This window comes from Mytilus californianus, unplaced genomic scaffold, assembly GCF_021869535.1.
Source record: "Mytilus californianus isolate M0D057914Y unplaced genomic scaffold, xbMytCali1.0.p SCAF_2, whole genome shotgun sequence".
Taxonomy (NCBI): Eukaryota; Metazoa; Mollusca; class Bivalvia; order Mytilida; family Mytilidae; genus Mytilus; species Mytilus californianus.
In genome coordinates this window covers 2,117,939-2,137,681 of record NW_026262668.1, presented here as the reverse complement: position 1 = coordinate 2,137,681, position 19,743 = coordinate 2,117,939, and the positions used below count along the sequence as shown (strand labels likewise).

Genomic DNA, 19,743 nt, shown 5'->3' with positions numbered 1-19,743 from the left:
TTTTACAATAAAGTCTAAAATGACAGCTACTGTCGTGACCTTATTTTTTTTACCTCTAAAAGTGACACAAAATACATATTTTATTTCCTGTAATTAAAATAATATGTATGGGGGTAAGCAACAATCTAATACTTATATTCCGGTGTAAGATTCGATCTCCCGTTTATTCAACATGTATCGTTCTATCTGAACATACACTTATGTTGCCTATCGTCACCGCGTTGGTAAGATATCGAAAAAATACATATTCTTATATACACCCATTAACTAAAGCATAATTAATTCTTCTGTTTTAAAATAATATTTTTGTTTTTATTATAGCCAATAATTGCGTTTTCTTGGTAATATAACAGAGTCTCTAGTAATAGTATATATCTAGCAGCTTTGACCGTAGATACATGTACCCTACAATAGTAGCAATAATAAAAAATATTAAACTACAATATTAAACTTTCTTTAATTTTCATATGCCTAAATATAGATGTGAACCGTATTAATTCCCACACATTCAAGAATAAAAAAATAAAATTGAAATTCTTTTTAGATACTTCTATTGATTTATGTTCCAAATTTAAAACCGTGTTTTAGTCAATTCAGAAACGATAATCAACTTGCGATTAAAGGTTCTTGTTGATTTTCCTTTCTATATCCACTACTTCATATAAATTCTCTGCATTTGTTGTCTTGTTTTTTCTTTTCATTAATATTGCTGTTATCTTGTTTTACAATTTCTTTTTTTACTAATAAGCTACAGCTTTTAAAACAATAAGAAAATAAAAATATCATCATAAAACGTTGAATATTGATGTTATATAAGACCATCATAATTACTATATACAAACAAACAAAAATAAAATGTAATATATTCAATTTGAATGCTCATAGTTATTTTCTATGCTTCTTTTTCCATTCAATATACATATCCACTTCTGCATCCATACATTTTTGGTTTGCTAACTCATATGGACACCCTGTCTTCCTCTGGTGGAAGTATATGATTGCCTCCTTATGTAAAACAAAGGTCACATAGTGGTCAGCAAAACTGAAAGTGAAATAACAAGAATTTAAACTTTAGTATGTAATGGTTATACACTGTAATTCCTATCTTTTTGTTTGTAAAGTCAGTTTAAGACATTGACGTTTTTATACATTTTTGCAAATGTGAAAAAAAAAACTATAACCTTCTGCGACTTACCATTTATAAATAATAACAGAAAACAGCATTTGTATTGCAAAACTTAACATACTTTACTTAGCAGACTGGGTATATATATATATATACCATGCCGTCAGTATATCCGCCCATCTAAGGCTGCATTCGCGGCGCTTTGTCCAACGTTTTCGTATATATATACCCTGTGGTTGTTTAATTGTTCCTTTCATAAAAATTGAACTATTTTGATGAAAAATAATGACCAAAAATTGGCCAAATTATTTCATACAAGAAATAGAGTGATTTCAAATGGCTTCAAATGGAACTATGTGCCACCAATGCGAATGTTGCTGTATTAGCTCCCACATTAACCCATTAGAATTAAAAATTGCCTCTGATGGTTATGTGTTTTATGTCATAATAACTAACAGAGGAAAACTTCAGAACGACCTTTTATTCATTATTCCCGCCATTAGTTTGGTTCAAATTGTCAGTGTAAATTGTCTAACGATCAACGAAAAGCGATAACTTTAGCTAAAGATCAAGACGAACGAGACAATTTATATATGAGTACCTCTTTATTATATAATGCTTAAAAATATTCGTAAGAACCTAACTATCTATAAAAACATGGCCTTTAATTGACATAATAATATAATTTTCTGGTATAACTCGACGTTTCAGCCATGCACTAGTTAAACTTACAACTTATATTCCAGGAAAATATTTTGAAGTTCAATATGTGTCAGCTTCCTTATCCTTCTGCCGCCGAATCTGAAGGGCTCGTGATGATTGTACACCAAATTGTCTGTCAGATATTTGAGCAGAGCACTAATAATCTTTAAAAAAAAAATTATATATATATTGTAGATTGTTCTGGTGAACACGATCAATGTATAACCCAGGCTTTAAAGGAGCTGTCAAATTCATGTTCACCGATTTGACTCAAATTCTCATATTTGATTTATAACATACTAAAACGTATATCCAAATTACAAAAAGTCTAAAATTAACAATTAACAATGCGTGGACTCGATAATATTCATCAGGATTTCGTACGATTTTAGTCTAGACTCCATCTAATTAACCATCGAGATGACCTCCGAAGACTGCCGACGGTTATATTACCCGATTTAAACATAAATATAAATAGATAGCGAGCACGTGCAATTTGATTTTTTCTAGGTCTGTTTGATTTCATGTTAGAGGTTAAAAAATTTGTTAATCATAATTTTGTGTGGCTAGAATCAGTCAACGAAATGGTTCACCCTTGTTTCACGTTCAATGTTGACATTCTTTTCTTTTTAATAGCTGAACACGCCTAGTACATGCGGAACCCATCTCCAGCAAAGGGGTAAAGTTGAAGGTCACATGAATACGGATTCACATGAGGTTGAATTATTGAATTATCAATAATACATCAGCGATGTTTTGAGCTTATTTTGACAAATTCGGGCCAACTGACTGCTTATAATGAAATATTATTTCAAAATTCCGCTTTTATTAATACTTGAAACAAAAAGAATCGTATTTTAATTGTTTTTCTAAATCGTAGCTAATGCCCCTTTAAAAGACTAGGTACAGTACCGAAATATTTTATCTGAACCTGGTGAATCACCAGTAAAAGTGAGTAACATTCACTAATAACGCCAATTTTTTTTATTATATATTCATTTTTTTTTATAATTTAGAAGTTTAACAATTTGGTCATTTGGTTTAAAACTAAGTTGAAACATTAATTTTGAAGTGCTGCCCTTAGGTGAATTTAGGTCAATTTTGTACAGCTCCAAGTGTTGGTCTTTAACTTTCCCGAGTAATGAAGTATTATGAAGAAAATAAACGCCATAAATTTTGAATGTGTTTTTCATATTACACTTTTTACAGCGAAAACCCGGTTTACCTTAAGATCTGATGGATGCCAAATAAATCATACAGATTTTCATCTCCCTGTTATGTGCAAGAAGTAACTTGCAGTTGCTTTCTTACGTCGAGTGACAAATATTTTAGCCACATTTAAGAGGATAACATATTTAACAGTTCATCAATTGGGTAGTTTCTGTGGGCAATTATAAAGGGTCGAAAAGGAAAACTGAAAAAAAGTGAAATGTTTTTGCACTGTCTGAAGACTGGATAATGCATTCAATGAATGTTCGCGTTTCTATCATTGTGTATAAAACAGTCAAACAGAAAGTTACTCATGTCACCCTTGCATGTGTAAACAGTATGCGGTGGTTGTCCTTTTACCTATAAACATTTACAGCTAAGACCTTTCTTATTTTCATCATGGTCTTTTTTTGTTCTTTGATCATTGGTCATTTGGTCATTGCATGCAGCATTTTTCAACACTCATAGGTTTTAACAAGTTGAAAAGCCAACGCTGGTTGGTTTAAACCAGGATGCATACCTTTTGAGAAATTACTCCGCAGCCAAAGGCTAATCTTCTCCTCTCTCTATTGACTATCATTTCAGGGCTGCCAATAAACTGATGGTGGCGCTCATGATCAGCCTCATCACTACAAAGCAATTACTGAAAATTTTTGAATCATATCAACTGCAATATTAATATTATATTGATTGATTTTTTCTTTTGAAATTATCGAGGTTTATATTTTTTCATCATAAAATTGTTTCTCCTTGAAACAATGTATTATACAAAATTGGTTTTTGTAGGTAAATTCTAAAATCTAAATTATTGAAAGCTATCATTAAGCATATACCATAACGTCATAGTGTAAATTATTTTTACATAGAAGTGTTATCATTTATCAGCAAAAAGTGCAGATTTTGACAATTAAACCAGAAAAAGAAAAGATAGAAAAGCGATTCATATTGCCATACAAAAGCAGTGATAAGGTATTAATTTGATGACAGAAAAATAGAAGCAATTAAGATTTCATTCCAAATCCATAACTACAAAACATCTTCTGAAAGTGTTACTGCATCTGGAAAATTTGAGATATTGACACTTTTCCTGGTTTATCAAAACGAATTGCTCTTTTTAGAACAATAGAAAAGATAAAATTGTTATTTATTACTTCTATGTAAATCAGATGTAGTCGTCTCATATCTGAGGGGCTAACCCCCCTCAGATATGAGAAGCTTACATCTTATACATACCATCACGAGGCTAACGCACTCAGGAATATATGTCAGTGATACCTATGCTGTCTGCAAGCTTTAGTGGCTTTATGCACCGTGACATTAGAAGGATATCAAAGTTTTCAACAAACTTTTTTTAAAATTAAACATCAGACGTGCATTGTCAGTGGATATAAACCGGAAAGCATAGCTTGTATATCTGATATCACCAACCATTATGTACTGTTAGTACTTAAATGTCATGCATTTAATTAAATGTTGACTCACCAATTACTGTTCTCACAGTGCATGATTTCATTGACATAAGTCAGCATCCGCATTTTCTGAAAAAAAAGTAAAACATGTATAAATTGAAACTTTAATATGTTAAAGATTTTAAAGTAGACCTAAAAAGGTTTCTATCATTTACCGGGATCTTTGCCATGGTCTCAGGAACTGTCACTCTCAAACCTTGTAATAAGTTCTAACGGCGATTGGCATAGAATTGTACTGGATTTTTTCCCTGCATTTTGATAATAGAGCCGTCCTTAAAGATGTACCAATTTGCTTAGGGAAACCACAAAAATAATTCGGACCAAAATACAAAATTGGATGTGCACAATGGCATTTATATGGTTCAGATTTTGAGAAAGTGTTATTAAATCATGATTAGGGATTCAAGGAAGAGAAGTCGATACAAATATGTACTATAGTGTGCAGATATGACAAAGTCCATGTCAATGCGTCATAAAGTAATCCCCAATACTCATTCAGATGAATAAATTAAATATATAGGAAGTGCAAAAGTACATAATTTGAGTAAGACTCGGTGTAAATCTTACATGAATCTGTCAATCGGTCCAGGAGCAGTTGCGCATACAAAAGTGGGACAGAAAAAACAGACGGACATTCGGACAGACCCCTCCATCACACTATATCACCCGTTTAAGAAAGTTCGGTTACAATAGACAGTAGGGGTATAATAATGTAAGGAGACTATTTTTATATCGATCGGCTTAACTGTTGTTCACATTTTCAAAGCTCAACCCTTAGCAATAGTATGATAACTTTAATATAACTTATACTAATGTTTGCATTTACTTACTTCAAAATCTGCAAATTCCATTGAGAAATCTGAAGATAAAAAAAAAGAATTGTAATTTTGGACCTGCTTTGAATGAATATAATGACAAGTGTACTTGTTTTCTTTGTACATAATATGCCATTAAAGGGATTGAAATTAACAAAAAATTACAAAAACAATTGAGAAATCTTGACATATATCTAGGACTTAATATCTAGAAATAATTCCATACCATATAGTAATAGAACATGATTGCAAAATTTTGACAAACTACAATGAGTTTTATCCACATAAAATAAATTTTCGTTCTATTCTTATTGAAAATAATCCTGAGTTCTCTTGCATTTTATAATCTTATAGATATATATATTTAGGGAATGATCTTTACTTAAATCTTTATGTGAATCAAGAAAATGGAGCACAAGACAAAGATTACCTTCATCTATATCTTCATCTTCGTCTTCACTGTCTCCAACTTCCTGCTTATCTGGACTGTCTTTATTTAGCTGTAGAAAAGATAATTAGGAAATTGTGTTAATACTTGTTTTTGTATGTTTTCATATAACTGCGTAATCTTTCAGGCAACGAAATAAGCAACAACGCCGTATGTCTCATATATGTCCTTTGGACCAACTTAAATTGAGCCGGACCCGAATTGTATGGTGGAAATTGCACAAATATAATATTTCATGAAGGTGTATACATATTTATAAACATTTTGAGATGTTCATAAATTCATAATACTATTACAATATTACAAAATAATTTTCCAGAGATATTTTAAAGTAAACCCTACTCTTCCTTTCTCCCTTAATATCTACCAGGGTGTTTAACGACCTTGACTACCCACGAGGGCCTCGCACGGTCGGTCAATTAACATATTTTATGCACAAATATATTTATCTTACCTACACTACTAGGAATATCATTGGTTAAAAGCGAACACGTGGAAACCGTGTACATTTACTATAATGGAGTGGTCGTGTTTTATTTTAAATCAAGTTAAGGCACGGTCTGTGGGCGTGGTTTATTTTAAATACATGTAGAAGTTCTTTGATATTACATTGTTATTGTTGGCATTTGTTTTTGTACACGTCAATGCAAGTAGGTTCTTAATATTGAAGACTTGGTCCTGTTATATTCCACCTTACACCAAATATTGCTTTAGTGATTCATAATGATCACTATAACAAAAAATGAAAAATATCTATAATTCTTTTACAACTTCCTCTGAATTCACCACATTAAGATAGTCGGTAAGATAAATTCGTTACAAAGTATGCTAGTGAATTTTAAATACGATATATATTCGCTCGCTCTCGCCCCATATTGAATTTACTGACCCAGTATATATCGTATTAGGTCAGCCTTGGACTATTATACTAACCAATATATTATGTCCTAGGTGTAACTAATAATATATATGTGCATCTTACTTACATATTATGAAATCAAATAAGTTTTATTTTAAGTCGGCAAGTTAAATAACAATACAACATAAGCTCTGAGCGAGATTTTGAAACGACATACATTTAAGAATTGAATGCTTCTTTTCATAATTTCATTGGGGTGTAAAAGCGTTGACCGAAGCACATTTTGTAGGAAGCGCTTCATATTAAAAATGTGCGCACGATCAACGCTTGGTGTCATCAACCTATGCCAACATTTGAAAAATATATATTCATCCTATGCCTACATACCAAATACAATGGGTGTTGTTATAACAATTAATAATTAATTACAGGTAAAATACAGTCAGTATTTTAAAGCGTTAAAATTACTCCTTTAAAATTAGAAACAACAGTTAAATATTTCCAAAATTATGTTGAAGTAAATATGAAATTTGAAAATAATAGACAAAAATACACTTCTGTATGGTAAAATACTTGCAAAATTTGTTGTTCTAAATATGAAATTAAAAAAAAACAAACAAACAAACAAAATTAAAAAAGTAATAAAAGTGAAAAATAAACCCATTTTATTTGTGATTTTTTTAAATACAAGATTTGTTCACTTATGACATGTTGCTGAGTCTCCAATAAAAAAATTCTATTAAATCTGATTCATGTTCTATATTTAAATTAATTTTTTTTTAAAAGTTGCTAACGCCCTCATATGTGTATCTAATACAAAAAGAAGCATTTAATTCTTATAATTACATTTTTATGCTACACCCATGAAATTAAGAGTTATATCAAGCTTTTCGTTTGTTTTCCGATGGATTAGTTTAACATTGTCACGGATAGCACGTGCAGTCATAGCTGTTGTATTTTATACGGAAATAAAATATGATATTGGAGTGTCTCGCGATTGTTATCAGCCAATCAAAATTACGGATTCTAATGAAACATACATGTTATGTAATTATAATAAATTAAAGACATGCATATAAAATTGAGTACGTGCAGACACAATAGGACAAAACAAGACATACAATAGTTTACACATACACTATTGTTATGAGACCTGGTGCGGAGTTCAATTGAGAGAAGAAAAAAAGAACTTAGTGAAAAGAATGTCGTTAAACTTTGGTAAAGTTATTAAGGCTTAATTTGCTTTTCATAAGGTTACTTGCACTACAAACATTTTCTACTTACTAAAAATAATAACATATTACGGGCGCATTGCATTTGCGCCATTTTTTTTTACAAAATTCAATGTTTCATTTGCGCCAAAAATTAAAACTACATTTTTGCCATTTTACAGGTAGCATATATAACGGAAAAATTTAAATATTCATTGTATCCTGAAAAGGAAATTTTGTAAAGCATTTCCCCTGGGTAATAAAGTGAATTTATACTCATATAATACAAAACTAAGTGTGACTTAGGTTTAAAATTGTATAGTGTTCACATGTCACATGTCACGTGTCTGCACCAACTGAGGATTTCAATAGAACCAACAATGGACCAGAATCGCTCCATGCACATTTTAACTAGCAGTTTTATTCAAAACGTCAAAACATTTTCATTTATGTGGACGTAGTAAAGAATATTCAAGCAACAACGTACATAACAATGAGATGCAGTTACACGATGGGAGAAATCCAAATGGACTATATTTTGCAGAAAAATAGTATGCGCCTAAGAGGCGAAATTTCTCTCCATGAATAAATCCGTATTACAAGTTTTGTGTCCGAGCAGACTTATAACTTTGCTTCAGTGTATATAGCTGTCACTGTGGTTTTTATTAAAATTCTTTGTTCAACATATCTAATATTATGTTATTTACCTGTGTTATTGGCGCAAATGAAATGTTTTATTTTGGCTCAAATGAAATATGGTTTGTGGCTCAAATGAAAGATTTTTTTTGGCGCAACTGAAATGCCAATTGGCGCAAAAGCAAAGCACCGCATATTACTGCACCAATTGTTTTAAAATATGTTGATAACCGTTCTGTTTGAATTCACTTACCTGTTTAACGTCGATTTTCATTTCAGAACTCACTGACAAATCTGAAACAAAACAAAATCTAACTATACATTGATTCGAGCTATATATTTCCTTAATTAAGGAGAATGTAATATAGGCAATTGGGGTATCATATATATATGTCAGGGCGCCTTAAGAGTTGCTTGGTTTTTTTTTCCAATTAATTCTTGCATATTAAAAAACATTCAAAAGTTAAAACAGTAGCTATTAAGGGACATCCCGTGAAATTAAATACAAATTTCGCTCGCTCTCTCCAATTTGAGTACATAAAAGTCCGGATAACAAGTACAAAAATATGATTGACCTAAAGGAATAAACTTCGTTCAATCGCAAATGCATTTTGTAAGCACTTTTGAACGCGTTACATAATGTATACGAAGAAATAAACTCTGAATCAAACTAGATCATTGAAGAAAACGTTTTAAATATTTTCCAAACCTTACATTAAAAGTTTTATTTAAGAAAACTATGCATCAGCCAGAAGTCGGCCGTGGGAGGGGAGGGAGCATCTCTGTCTTAATGATTTATTGTTGTTTGCAGTGGCCAACTGTTTATATGAATGTATAAACAAATGTGCTACTGGGTTGGGTCACTTTTTATGTCAATTATATCAATGGGCGGACATTTTTTTATTTCACCGAGGTTTTATATCTATGGATAGTAACTGATATGTTAGTTGATCGTGAGTATTTCCTCATTTAAAAGTCTGCAAATTGAGCATGCTCTTCGTTCTAATCAATACGTGTGACAGATTCATGTGGTCTACTTTTATTATCTGCAGAAACTTTTATTGGCACATTTAAATGTAATGAAAGAACCTTAGTGAGCGCGCTCACATACCCCACGTCCCCACATTGTCATTGGAGAAATAAAATAAGTGTAAGAAAAAAAAATTGTATCAGAAAAAAAAATTGAATCATAATTTCCTGTAAATATGCACATCTACATAGTATGTCCTTATTATCTACACAGTTTCATGAAATTCTGTTGTGTGGTTTGAGAGGAGTTGCGATGACAAAAGGTTGCAGTAGTATATTGGGCAAATAAGTTAAAAGGGGCGTAACTCCTGGAAAAAAATTGAATCGTAATTTCCTGTCGATATGCACATCTACGTAATATGTCTTTATTATCTGAAAAGGTTTCATGAAATTCTGTTGTGTGGTTTGAGAGGAGTTGCGATGACAAAAGGTTGCAGTAGTATATTGTGCAAATAAGTTCAAAGGGGCGTAACTCCTAGAAAAAAAATTGAATCGTAATTTCCTGTCGATATGCACATCTACGTAGTATGTCCTTATTATCTGTAAAGGTTCATGAAATTCTGTTGTGTGGTTTGAGAGGAGTTGCGATGACAAAAGGTTGCAGTAGTATATTGGGCAAATAAGTTCAAAGGGGTGTAACTCCTAGAAAAAAAAATGAATCGTAATTTCCTGTCAATATGCATAACTACATAGTATGTCCTTATTATCTAAAAAGGTTTCGTGAAATTCTGTTGTGTGGTTTGAGAGGAGTTGCGATGACAAGAAATAGGACTGACGGACTGACGGACAGACAGACAGACGGACGGACAGACGGACGGGTCAAAAACATTATACCCTCCGCAACTCGTTGCGTGGGGTATAATTAAGATATCACAGATTGTACATATGACAACTGAGAAATATATGCACTTTTAAAGATTTGCTTTTAAATGCGAAATTCTCTTCAAAGTAGATAATTCTAGATTTGAAAGTGTAATGATTTTATTCCGTGAAATAGATATATGGGTGGGAATTCATAAAGTTTTTTAATATTTGAAGGAGCGAGGGTAAACCAAAGCTTCACGTCTGTATTTAAAAAAAAATAGTTTGAGAGCCCCTCCCTGTTCCCGTGACACCAGTAAGCAGAATTCTTGTTTACTTTGCAAGAAAACAACATGCCTGCTTTGCCTTATTACAGTGAATATACATTGATTGAAACTCCTTATATTGAAATTCTTACTTACTTAAATACTGTACCTACCCAAAAATTAACCAACAATCGGATTGACTTTTAGCTTTGTCTCTTCATTGAAATATACCCCACATCTCCCTTTGTTCGTACGATAGAAATTCCTAGTTTCTGGTAGATGGACTTCAATCGTTTTGCAACCTACTGTAAAGTCTTTTTTATTTTACTTATAGAACTTTCATGTGAAGACAATATTTTTGTACAATATATTTTTGAATACTAGTATGTTACCTTTTATACTGTCCTCTTCATCATTTTGTGGATCGTCATCCTCATCTGTATTTCTAAGATTGTCTTCCACAGACTAATTATATAACAATTCAAAGTATTAACGTTTTTACATTTTTTTGTGCATACATAAAGCTCTTTGCGGTTTACTCTTATAATTCATGAAAATTAATAACAATAAAAAAATTCATAACTACTAACAAATCAATGCTGATGTAAACTATATCAAAGAATACTCGCAATTGTCGAAAGCAAGCTGAAGTGTTTAATCCACTGAGATGAAGTTATGCCGTCCTACACTCTAATACCTATAGTTGTACTTCATAAAAGATCTATACAGCATTTTTATAAATGTTACAGGAAGGCGATCTTTTGGAATGCTCAGAAAAAAATCGTACAGAGTTTCTATGCAAAAATACAAACCGAACAAGTCTTGTTTCAAGCTATAAATTATCATTACAAGAAATACACAGCTGGCAGCAGATAATACAACTGTTTATTTTATACTTAGTAGTTAAGACAAGTAAATTGTATGTGTAATACAATCAATGGCAATCGTGCTGTATCAGCCATCCGTGATGATATCGATATTTGTCAAATTAAGGAATAACAGTACTGTAGTTGAAGAGTTGTCGCTGTCAATTTCTTTTCTAATTTTCAAAGAGTAATGTTGAAATTTATCTTTTTTGAAAATTTATAGAAATTCTGCCAGCAGGTAAAATATATACTTTTTGAACAATTACCAACTTTTTGGTAAGTGTTCTGTGAGTAATTAGAGATATATCAATGATTGACACTTACATAACATGGCAATCTCTTGGCAATCTTCTTCTGGTCGTATTCATACCAAAAACTCTTCCTTCTTTTCTGTGAAGCATAAATTGGAAATGAGATTCCGTCTATTGTATACATAACTATATTAGATAATATTAGTTTCGACATAGTTTTTTTTTATAGTTTGTTGCATTGTGTCTGCCTTCAATTGAAATGAACTCGTACCATATTTTTCTATGGCGTATCATTGTTTTGTATATTACGGCGCGTTACGTTTGCGCGAAAAAATATCCACGTTTGCGTGAAATTTACCTGTTGGAAACTCCTACTACTTTTGCCTGGATTAATTAAAGTTTCTTTAAAAAAATTATTGAAAAGCTTTAAGACAAATATGATGAATTCTGAAATAAAACAAAATAGATTAAAATTTTAAAAAAATAACTGAGATGATAATTTGAAAATCGAATTGAAGATAGGAATACCATCTCTGAGACAAACAAAGGGGGAAAAATACTTGATATTCGATGAATATACTTTTCGTGAAGATATAGAGTAGAAAATGAAGAAATTTCAAGGAGATGCACCATAGAAAATATGCAAATGTAGAATAAAATCTTATCGCGAATGTAAAGTTTTGTTAGGCCAACAAACAAGCACAATCATGAAACTAACGAACTTCAATTAGAAAGAGAATAAATAGTACTGGTTATAGCGAAAGTTTAGTTGACTTTTAAATAAGCGGAAGCGATACCACTGCTCATTTGAAACGATACGCACAGACAAGGACATAAGTCAACATTCAGTTCACCATTGAACAATTTTTTTTTAATTTCATTCTGGAGAAATTTCACATTCATGTTATCCTAAATCGCTCCGAAGACTGACTTATAGATTGTTCTTGTCGAGAACATACACACTGTGTTTTATTCAAGACTTTGCTTTTACATGTTAATTTACACCAAGATGTCGTTAAATGAAATTGGATATCCTACATTTGTCATGCTTTTCAATAACATATGGTCAAATCGCTGAAAGACCCCCCTCCTAAATTATTGAAAACTATCATTCTGCATTGATAATAATATCTTGGTGTAAATTAGATACACCCAATCGGGCTAACGCCCTCATAGGTGTATCTAATACATAAACGAATAAAATAATATGTATTTATCAATATGATTAATCATTAAAAAAGCTGTTGTAAAATTCAGGTTATTTTCAGTATTAAACACAGATAAAACTCATGTAAATTGCAGGTAAATTCGCGCAAACGTAATACCAGTCAAAATTCAAATTCGCGCAAATGTAGGTCGCCCGTATATTATGTGTGCTAAGTATATAATCATTTACCTTTGGTGGTTTCTTCCTTAATTCGTAATTACGTTTCACCTGAAATAAGGACAGTTTGTTAATTATAAACTCTTATAGTTCAGATGCTATATGTAGACTGTGCTTAATTCTAAGTGAAGATAACTGTTCGCAATCTGTGTTTATCATTCCAGTAAAAGTAAGTTTTCTCACTCTAAATATTTTTTCCGTGATTACAACTTCTTTCGTAACGAATTTCACGACTCCAGAAGGAATCATAATATATAACTGATAATTGATTGGTAGTTAACGTCAAGTGACAAATACATCATGCAACTTACAAATAAATATAGACTATGCCTTGTTGTATAGCCGTATTTTACTTGAAGGCTTGCTTCTTCACAAGATAACAATGATTATCCGCAGGAATACATGTCACAGTTGCTGCACACATTATTCTGAATCCGAGCCAACTTTACTCCTAAATGCCGCGTGCATAGCAGGAAAGCAGGAAATGTCGGAAATTTAACCCACAACATTGAGCCAGAGGCGAGCACGCAACCACGAGACCACTGAGATTGTTGGGTTATAATTTTGAGGAAGGAAAGTTAGGGAAAAGCAACCACGCTATTCCAAACGTATGTTTAGTGATAGATTTTTATTTATAAAAAAAAATGGACTAAACTGGTAATTATATAAAATGTACGTAAAAGGATTGTGTGATTTATATCATCGTAAACATGGTAAATATGTCTAATAAGACGAGAGACCGGGATATAAAAATAAGGAGATGTGGTATGATGATACAACTATCCAACATATATCTTTTTAAATTCAAGTATATTAAGTAATGATTACCATTGTATTTTCACTGTTAGTCAGATCTTTTGTTCCATTGTCATTTCCATCACTGGTTTGTTCTTCTATGTCTTCCGTTGTATTGTCCTAACATGAAAGATACCAATAAAATACATGTCAGCTTTAATCTTATAATTTGTGTTTATAAAATCATGCCCCAAGTGTATATCATGTTCATCAACAATTAAGACTAGCAGAACCGAATGAAAGACTATCTAAAACACTTAAGGAATAGCAGTACTGTGTTTGATTTGCCAACGACTGCGATCGTCAGTAATCGAATAAACGGAATAAGTCATCTAACAAATGGCGTAACATATCAAATTGCATACAATCTGGAATCATTACATGGAAAAGTTATATTCCTAATTGAATTGGACAATTATTTGATGGTATTAATATTTTTAACACTTTTAACTTTTAAAAATAACTTAGTACATCAAATCATTTAAACATTATTTATTAAAAGAAATTCTTAGAATTTTCAAACTGTACTAACTTCTGCTATTTTCTCTTTCAAAATACAATAGAAATTCCAAGTTACTAGTATATTAATTTAAACAGTTTGATTTAGGATTTGTAACTGATTAACAAGACATGGGCGAGGAAATATTCGAGTCGCGCACGCGACAAGAATTTCCACGCCCCTTAACTTTACAAACTATAAATTATACTGTAAATGTTTCGCGTCATATACATATTCATAAAGTTTTTCCTGTGGCCAGTTCCAAAAGTCTTTGGACTTTTTTTTAACGAGAAAAAGCATTCTTTCAAACATGATAAACTAAGAGGGAGCTATGGAACTTACTATTTAAGATGGAATAATGCGAATGGATTTGACAAAAAGAATACCAGATATTATTGCTCGGAAGATTTTTTATTGCAAAACAATAGGACCTCAAACTCATTATGCTCTTTTTTATATTGGTTTACAACGTATTTATAATGCTCGTCCTGAAAATTCACGAGAAATATTCTTCACTGGAAATTCAGCAAAAGACTATTAAACACTCAAACCTTCGATGTAAAATTTCGCTAAAACATGTACAATTTGCCATATTTTATCATGTCTTCAACAGAAATGTCTTAAGCTATCATTGACAATTTGACATCAACTTATAGACATATTGGAAAGGTTGTTGCAAAATTCTTTCGATATATATTATTCCTATTTTTAAATTCAACTTGGTTTCATTAACTTTGGGATTGTTCACCGTGGTTTAAACAATTCAAAGGGGGTAATAATCGTATATTTTTTAAAACATAACTCCTTATCCATCTTTAGAATCGCCATGCTGAAATTCGATTTCTTTTAAGATATTAAGTACTAAAAATGACATAATTATCGGATCCGTGATCATTATTAATTTTTGTAAAGTGTTGAAAGCATAGAGAAAATGTTCTAAAGGCCCGTTGTCACTATCAAAGTTTTCTTGTACAAGTTTTCTTGGTCACAGTGATGGATTGTTTTATAGTGACAACCGTCAAAGAAAACTTTGATCAAAAACTTGGACGGACTTGTATGGAATAGAATCTAATCCTATTTTCTAAGGGAATTATCCAATCACAGTGTAGTCTTTTCTTTGACCAAAGATGAAAAACTTTTGATAGTGACAACCGATGACTTGGACCAAGTTTACCTGGTCAAAGTTTTTAGAGACCAAGTTTTTGATCAAAAACTTTGATAGTGACAACAGATGACTTGGACCAAGTTTACCTCGTCAAAGACAACTTTTACCATTTTAACTTTGATAGTGACAACCGGGCTTCAAACATATTTAAAAATGATAACTACTTTTTAATGCTGATTTTAAAAAAAAATTATTTGCGGGTTAACGATGTTCAAGATAAAATTAAATGGATTTATAGCATTTCTAAACATCCTTACGATTTATAGACCAACCATTTTCATATGAAAACAAATTGAACCCTGACACAATGGGTTTTAATGATATGTGAATGGTTTAATAATTACCGTTGTAACCTCATTCTGAATGATCCCCTCTTCATAATTTTCTTCTACATCTGTACTACCAATTTTTTCGTCGATGCCCTCTGTACCAGTTTGACAAGTGTCCTTCTGTGAAATATTTCAAGAATTAAAACATACGTGTCTTAAATTGTAACAGAAAATGTATACATTTGACGTTATTTTTTAAATTTGATTTAATATTTAAAAGTGTCCGACAACAGTTATAAAAAATTCTTTTGTTGTTTCTGGTTTCACCATGTCTTTCACAATTTAATTCAACATATCATAGTGTACTTTACTCTATACCCTAAACGCAGCAAGAGACTTTTGAAAAACTAAATCCGTTTTTGTCTTATTTTTATTAGGAATCGTTGTAAATGATCGTACTTTTGAAAGAAGATTATAAGGACAATTTTTTTTTATATAAAATGTCAAAAACCAATAACCATCTTTAACAAATATATCTTTAGTTCTATATAAAACCGTGTATTGCTGTTCCTTTTAATTTTTTTCGTTAATACACCTTAATGGTGCTGATGATAATATGTAAAAAGGTGACTTAAATTATTATTTCCAATGCAATTAAGAACAGATGGCGAGGAAGTCAACTTCTACATGTGATGTAAATTATATATGTATTCTGGATCAAAAGATATGAACGAGGGTCGGATGTATTTGAACACACTTTCATTTGTTTTCTTCTTCTTCTCCTTCATAACAAGTAACACTATTGTGTTGGATTTTGGCTTGCCTGCTTGTCTCTTAACTTATTGTGACATTTTCCTTAAATATTTTACACGTTTTGGCGAGTATTATATGCATGGATAGACTTTGCACAATCTAATAAAAGTACATATCCTATGTCCACGATTGGCTTGTAAACGAAGCGTGGACGAAGGATCTGGGTTTCAATCAGATTGGACTTTGCATATGTGGGTAATTTTTTAGTTGACTATGAAATCAGTAGTAGCTAAATACTCTATACTAGTATCTGATAAGCGGGACTTTTTTGGTCATATTTTACCTGCACAATGTAAACTGCTCCAGGGTGAAAACAATGGCTCCTTATTAATTGACATACATCGCTTGATGGAAGTGTACGTTGTGCTTTCACTTTCGGATCTATGAAGATAAATTGATCGTTGATTATTGGAATTGAAATCCAATGTGCTTCGTTAAACTTTCTAATTATCAATCCCTTTATTTCTTCGAAGGACATCAGATTGTTTATGATTTCATTATCTTCTGTGGAAGAAAGGACATCATGTTGCAGTCTTGTCGTCGAATATGACCGCCTCTCGAGAGTTTGGATGATGACTTCTCCACTATAAAATCCCTCTCTGTCACGAAGTGCAGGTATCGGAAACGTTAGCGGAACTATGGGATCTCCAGCCATATTCAGCCACAGTTCATCTGCGATGTAATCCATGTCCGCTATTAATACAGGAAATATTCCGTCAGGGCTTGAACCAATGATGTTATTTACTGCACACAAACCACAGTAATTTGTAGGTCCCTGCCACTGTATATACGATCCTGCAACAAAAATGCTTGACACTTCTGACAGTCTTCTCTCCGATGGACATTTAAAGAGAACATTTGATACATAGTCCATGTTCAGTGATATAGCCCGTCTTTCTTCGTCAGAAAGGTTGTCCCAGGTGTTTGTGAGCTCTCTTATTTTTTCCTCAAAAGTAGACAGCATTAAAGAGGAATAGATCGAATAATTCTCCCTGGCTGACGAGTTTAGTGCGCTCTGTATTTGCGATAGCTCCTGAAAATGTAAAGGAACTGCGCAAGGTGATCTATCAGTCATACTAGTAGCTGTAGGGCAAGTATTCTGTGTGGTGACATCTGATGGCTGACCAACGTTTCCTGATCCATGATCTTCTCGTATTTCCAAATTCTCAACAATTGATGTTTGTATACCATTGATGTCGTCTCCAAACTGCTGACATAACTGACCTAACTGGTTTAAAGACATCTCTAATCAGGCCTTTAGTTTTCTCGTTTGAATTATTTTACATTTGTCATTTCAGAGCCTTTTATAGCATGCATTGCGGTATGGGTTTTATTCATCGTTGAAGGCCATACGGTGACCTATATATAGTTGCTAACCTTCTACGTCATTTGCTTTTTGGTGGAGAGTTGTCTCATTGGCTACCATACCACATCTTCTTATTTTTATATTTATTTCAATAATGTGTTTCATCAACAAAAATCTAATACACAATTTGGTTTTATCATATTAGTGACAGGTTTAATGCAATGAGGCAGCATTCCTTTATATTTCGATTTTTTTTTTTGGGACATATTTGCACTCGTTTACTAAGTTGCCTCATCAATATACATACGATTAACAAGGGAAAATGTTTACCATGTCTGACTCCAGGACTTATCAACTCTTGTTCCACTTTCTTCCAAAATGAATCCATATCAACTGTTTCGGGTAATTCTGTAAAATCTGCCGGTGCAACCATATCTGAAACTGTACCAGACATGACAATGCAATCAAATCGTTAAATTATTTCTACTGCAAGTCTGAGAAGCTAAGCCTCAAAAATTAAGCAAAGACATATTCAAGGGAATGATTAAAATATCTGCGACTGGAGTATTGGTGTATAACTATTCTGTCAACTCACTTGTTCCTTAAATGTCATTGCAAGTGAATTTAAACAACATTTTAATATGAAGGTGGGAAACCAAAAACATACTTTTGTTTTATTATTTTACTACCTATTTCTTCTGCATGGTGTAAATAAATAAATATAAAGCTTTTACTCCAATTCATGTTGTATCTCGAGAACATTGTTGGAGATCTTATAGTTATTTTCATTTAGGAAATATTGTGTGTAATGATATTAATTAAGGACGTATAGCAAGTTAGTAATATGCAGTGATTTGTAATTATATCCTTCTTTGGTTTGTTATATCAAAGTTAGAAGAATATACGTGACACAGAATAAAGGAAGTCAATCAAATTTGCGTAACTGTAAGGCAAAAGGTTGTCTAGAAGGTTGTCTAGAATGGATCAAGTGTGACAAATTGTATAAAGTGAAGGATTTATTCTTCGAACCGCATGCTTTAAAACGATAATCACAAAAACGTGAAAGCCGACCTAGACTAAATCAGGGGACTTTTTAAAATTTGTGTGAACACAATTATATCATATATATATATATGGATAACTAATACTTATACCAACCGGCATGTCGAAAACAAGTCTTTCGTATACCGTCCATCACAATCGTTGTCGGATAGAAGCCACACAGATAGCAGTAGAAAGAATATGAATGCTCAGTTAGTGCTTCAAACATCAAATAAGCATTCGTTAGGTCATGAAGCCTCAGATTTTCGTCTAGTGTATCTGCCAGCATGTTTATCGTTCTACTAATTGCCACATGATTCTATAAGAAGAGTAAACATTTCCTTATTAAATATTTCAATCAAACTTTCTGTTTCGTGATCCATCATCTTAATAGAAAACTGCAAAATAAGTCGACTTAATAAATTCTTCTACATCCAGGTCCATGTGCTCCACAGTGATTCAAATAGTAAACAATCATATCATAACCACGTTTCAGCTTAAGGCCTCCTCTGATCATTTGAAGGTCCCTATTTAAATTGGTTACTTAAATTACATTAAATATTGTTTCATCTCGGTCTCTAGTAGGTGTTCTACCACCAATCTTTCAATTCTTTTAACTAGTTCCCTTACTACTATCAAAGAAATCATTATCATTTGTGAAAAAGCATATGAAAGAAATGAAATAAACTATTTTGGAGTGTAAAAAATTCTTTGGATGTTTTATATATAAATAATTGGGTTGGGTGCCCGCAAACATGTTTAACCCTGCCACATTCTGTATTT

The 19,743-nt window shown here is 32.1% G+C and overlaps 1 protein-coding gene across 1 annotated transcript; it reads right to left on the bottom strand.

Annotated features, from left to right (window-relative positions):
• Positions 1–438: 438 nt before the first annotated feature.
• Positions 439–17,856, bottom strand: LOC127728854 (uncharacterized). The gene is made up of 13 exons (XM_052236448.1): positions 17,743–17,856; positions 15,876–15,977; positions 13,901–13,987; positions 13,085–13,123; positions 11,762–11,827; positions 10,964–11,036; positions 8,729–8,769; positions 5,752–5,821; positions 5,337–5,365; positions 4,520–4,575; positions 3,558–3,666; positions 1,859–1,992; positions 439–1,042 (listed from the first exon to the last, which is right to left on the bottom strand). Exons 1-13 carry the CDS (start codon positions 17,854–17,856, stop codon positions 886–888), a joined length of 1,077 nt encoding a protein of 358 aa, XP_052092408.1. The 3' UTR covers positions 439–885.
• Positions 17,857–19,743: the final 1,887 nt, after the last annotated feature.

Bases quoted from the DNA above. Each gene is read 5' to 3' on its own strand.
- LOC127728854 (XM_052236448.1), bottom strand. From the start codon at position 17,856: ATGTCTTTAAACCAGTTAGGTCAGTTATGTCAGCAGTTTGGAGACGAC. The intron at 13,988-15,875 runs GTAATTATTAAA...CTTTCATGTTAG, and splicing joins TTCAGAATGAGGTTACAACG to GACAATACAACGGAAGACAT. The intron at 1,993-3,557 runs GTATGCATCCTG...TTTTTTTTAAAG, and splicing joins GCGGAGTAATTTCTCAAAAG to ATTATTAGTGCTCTGCTCAA.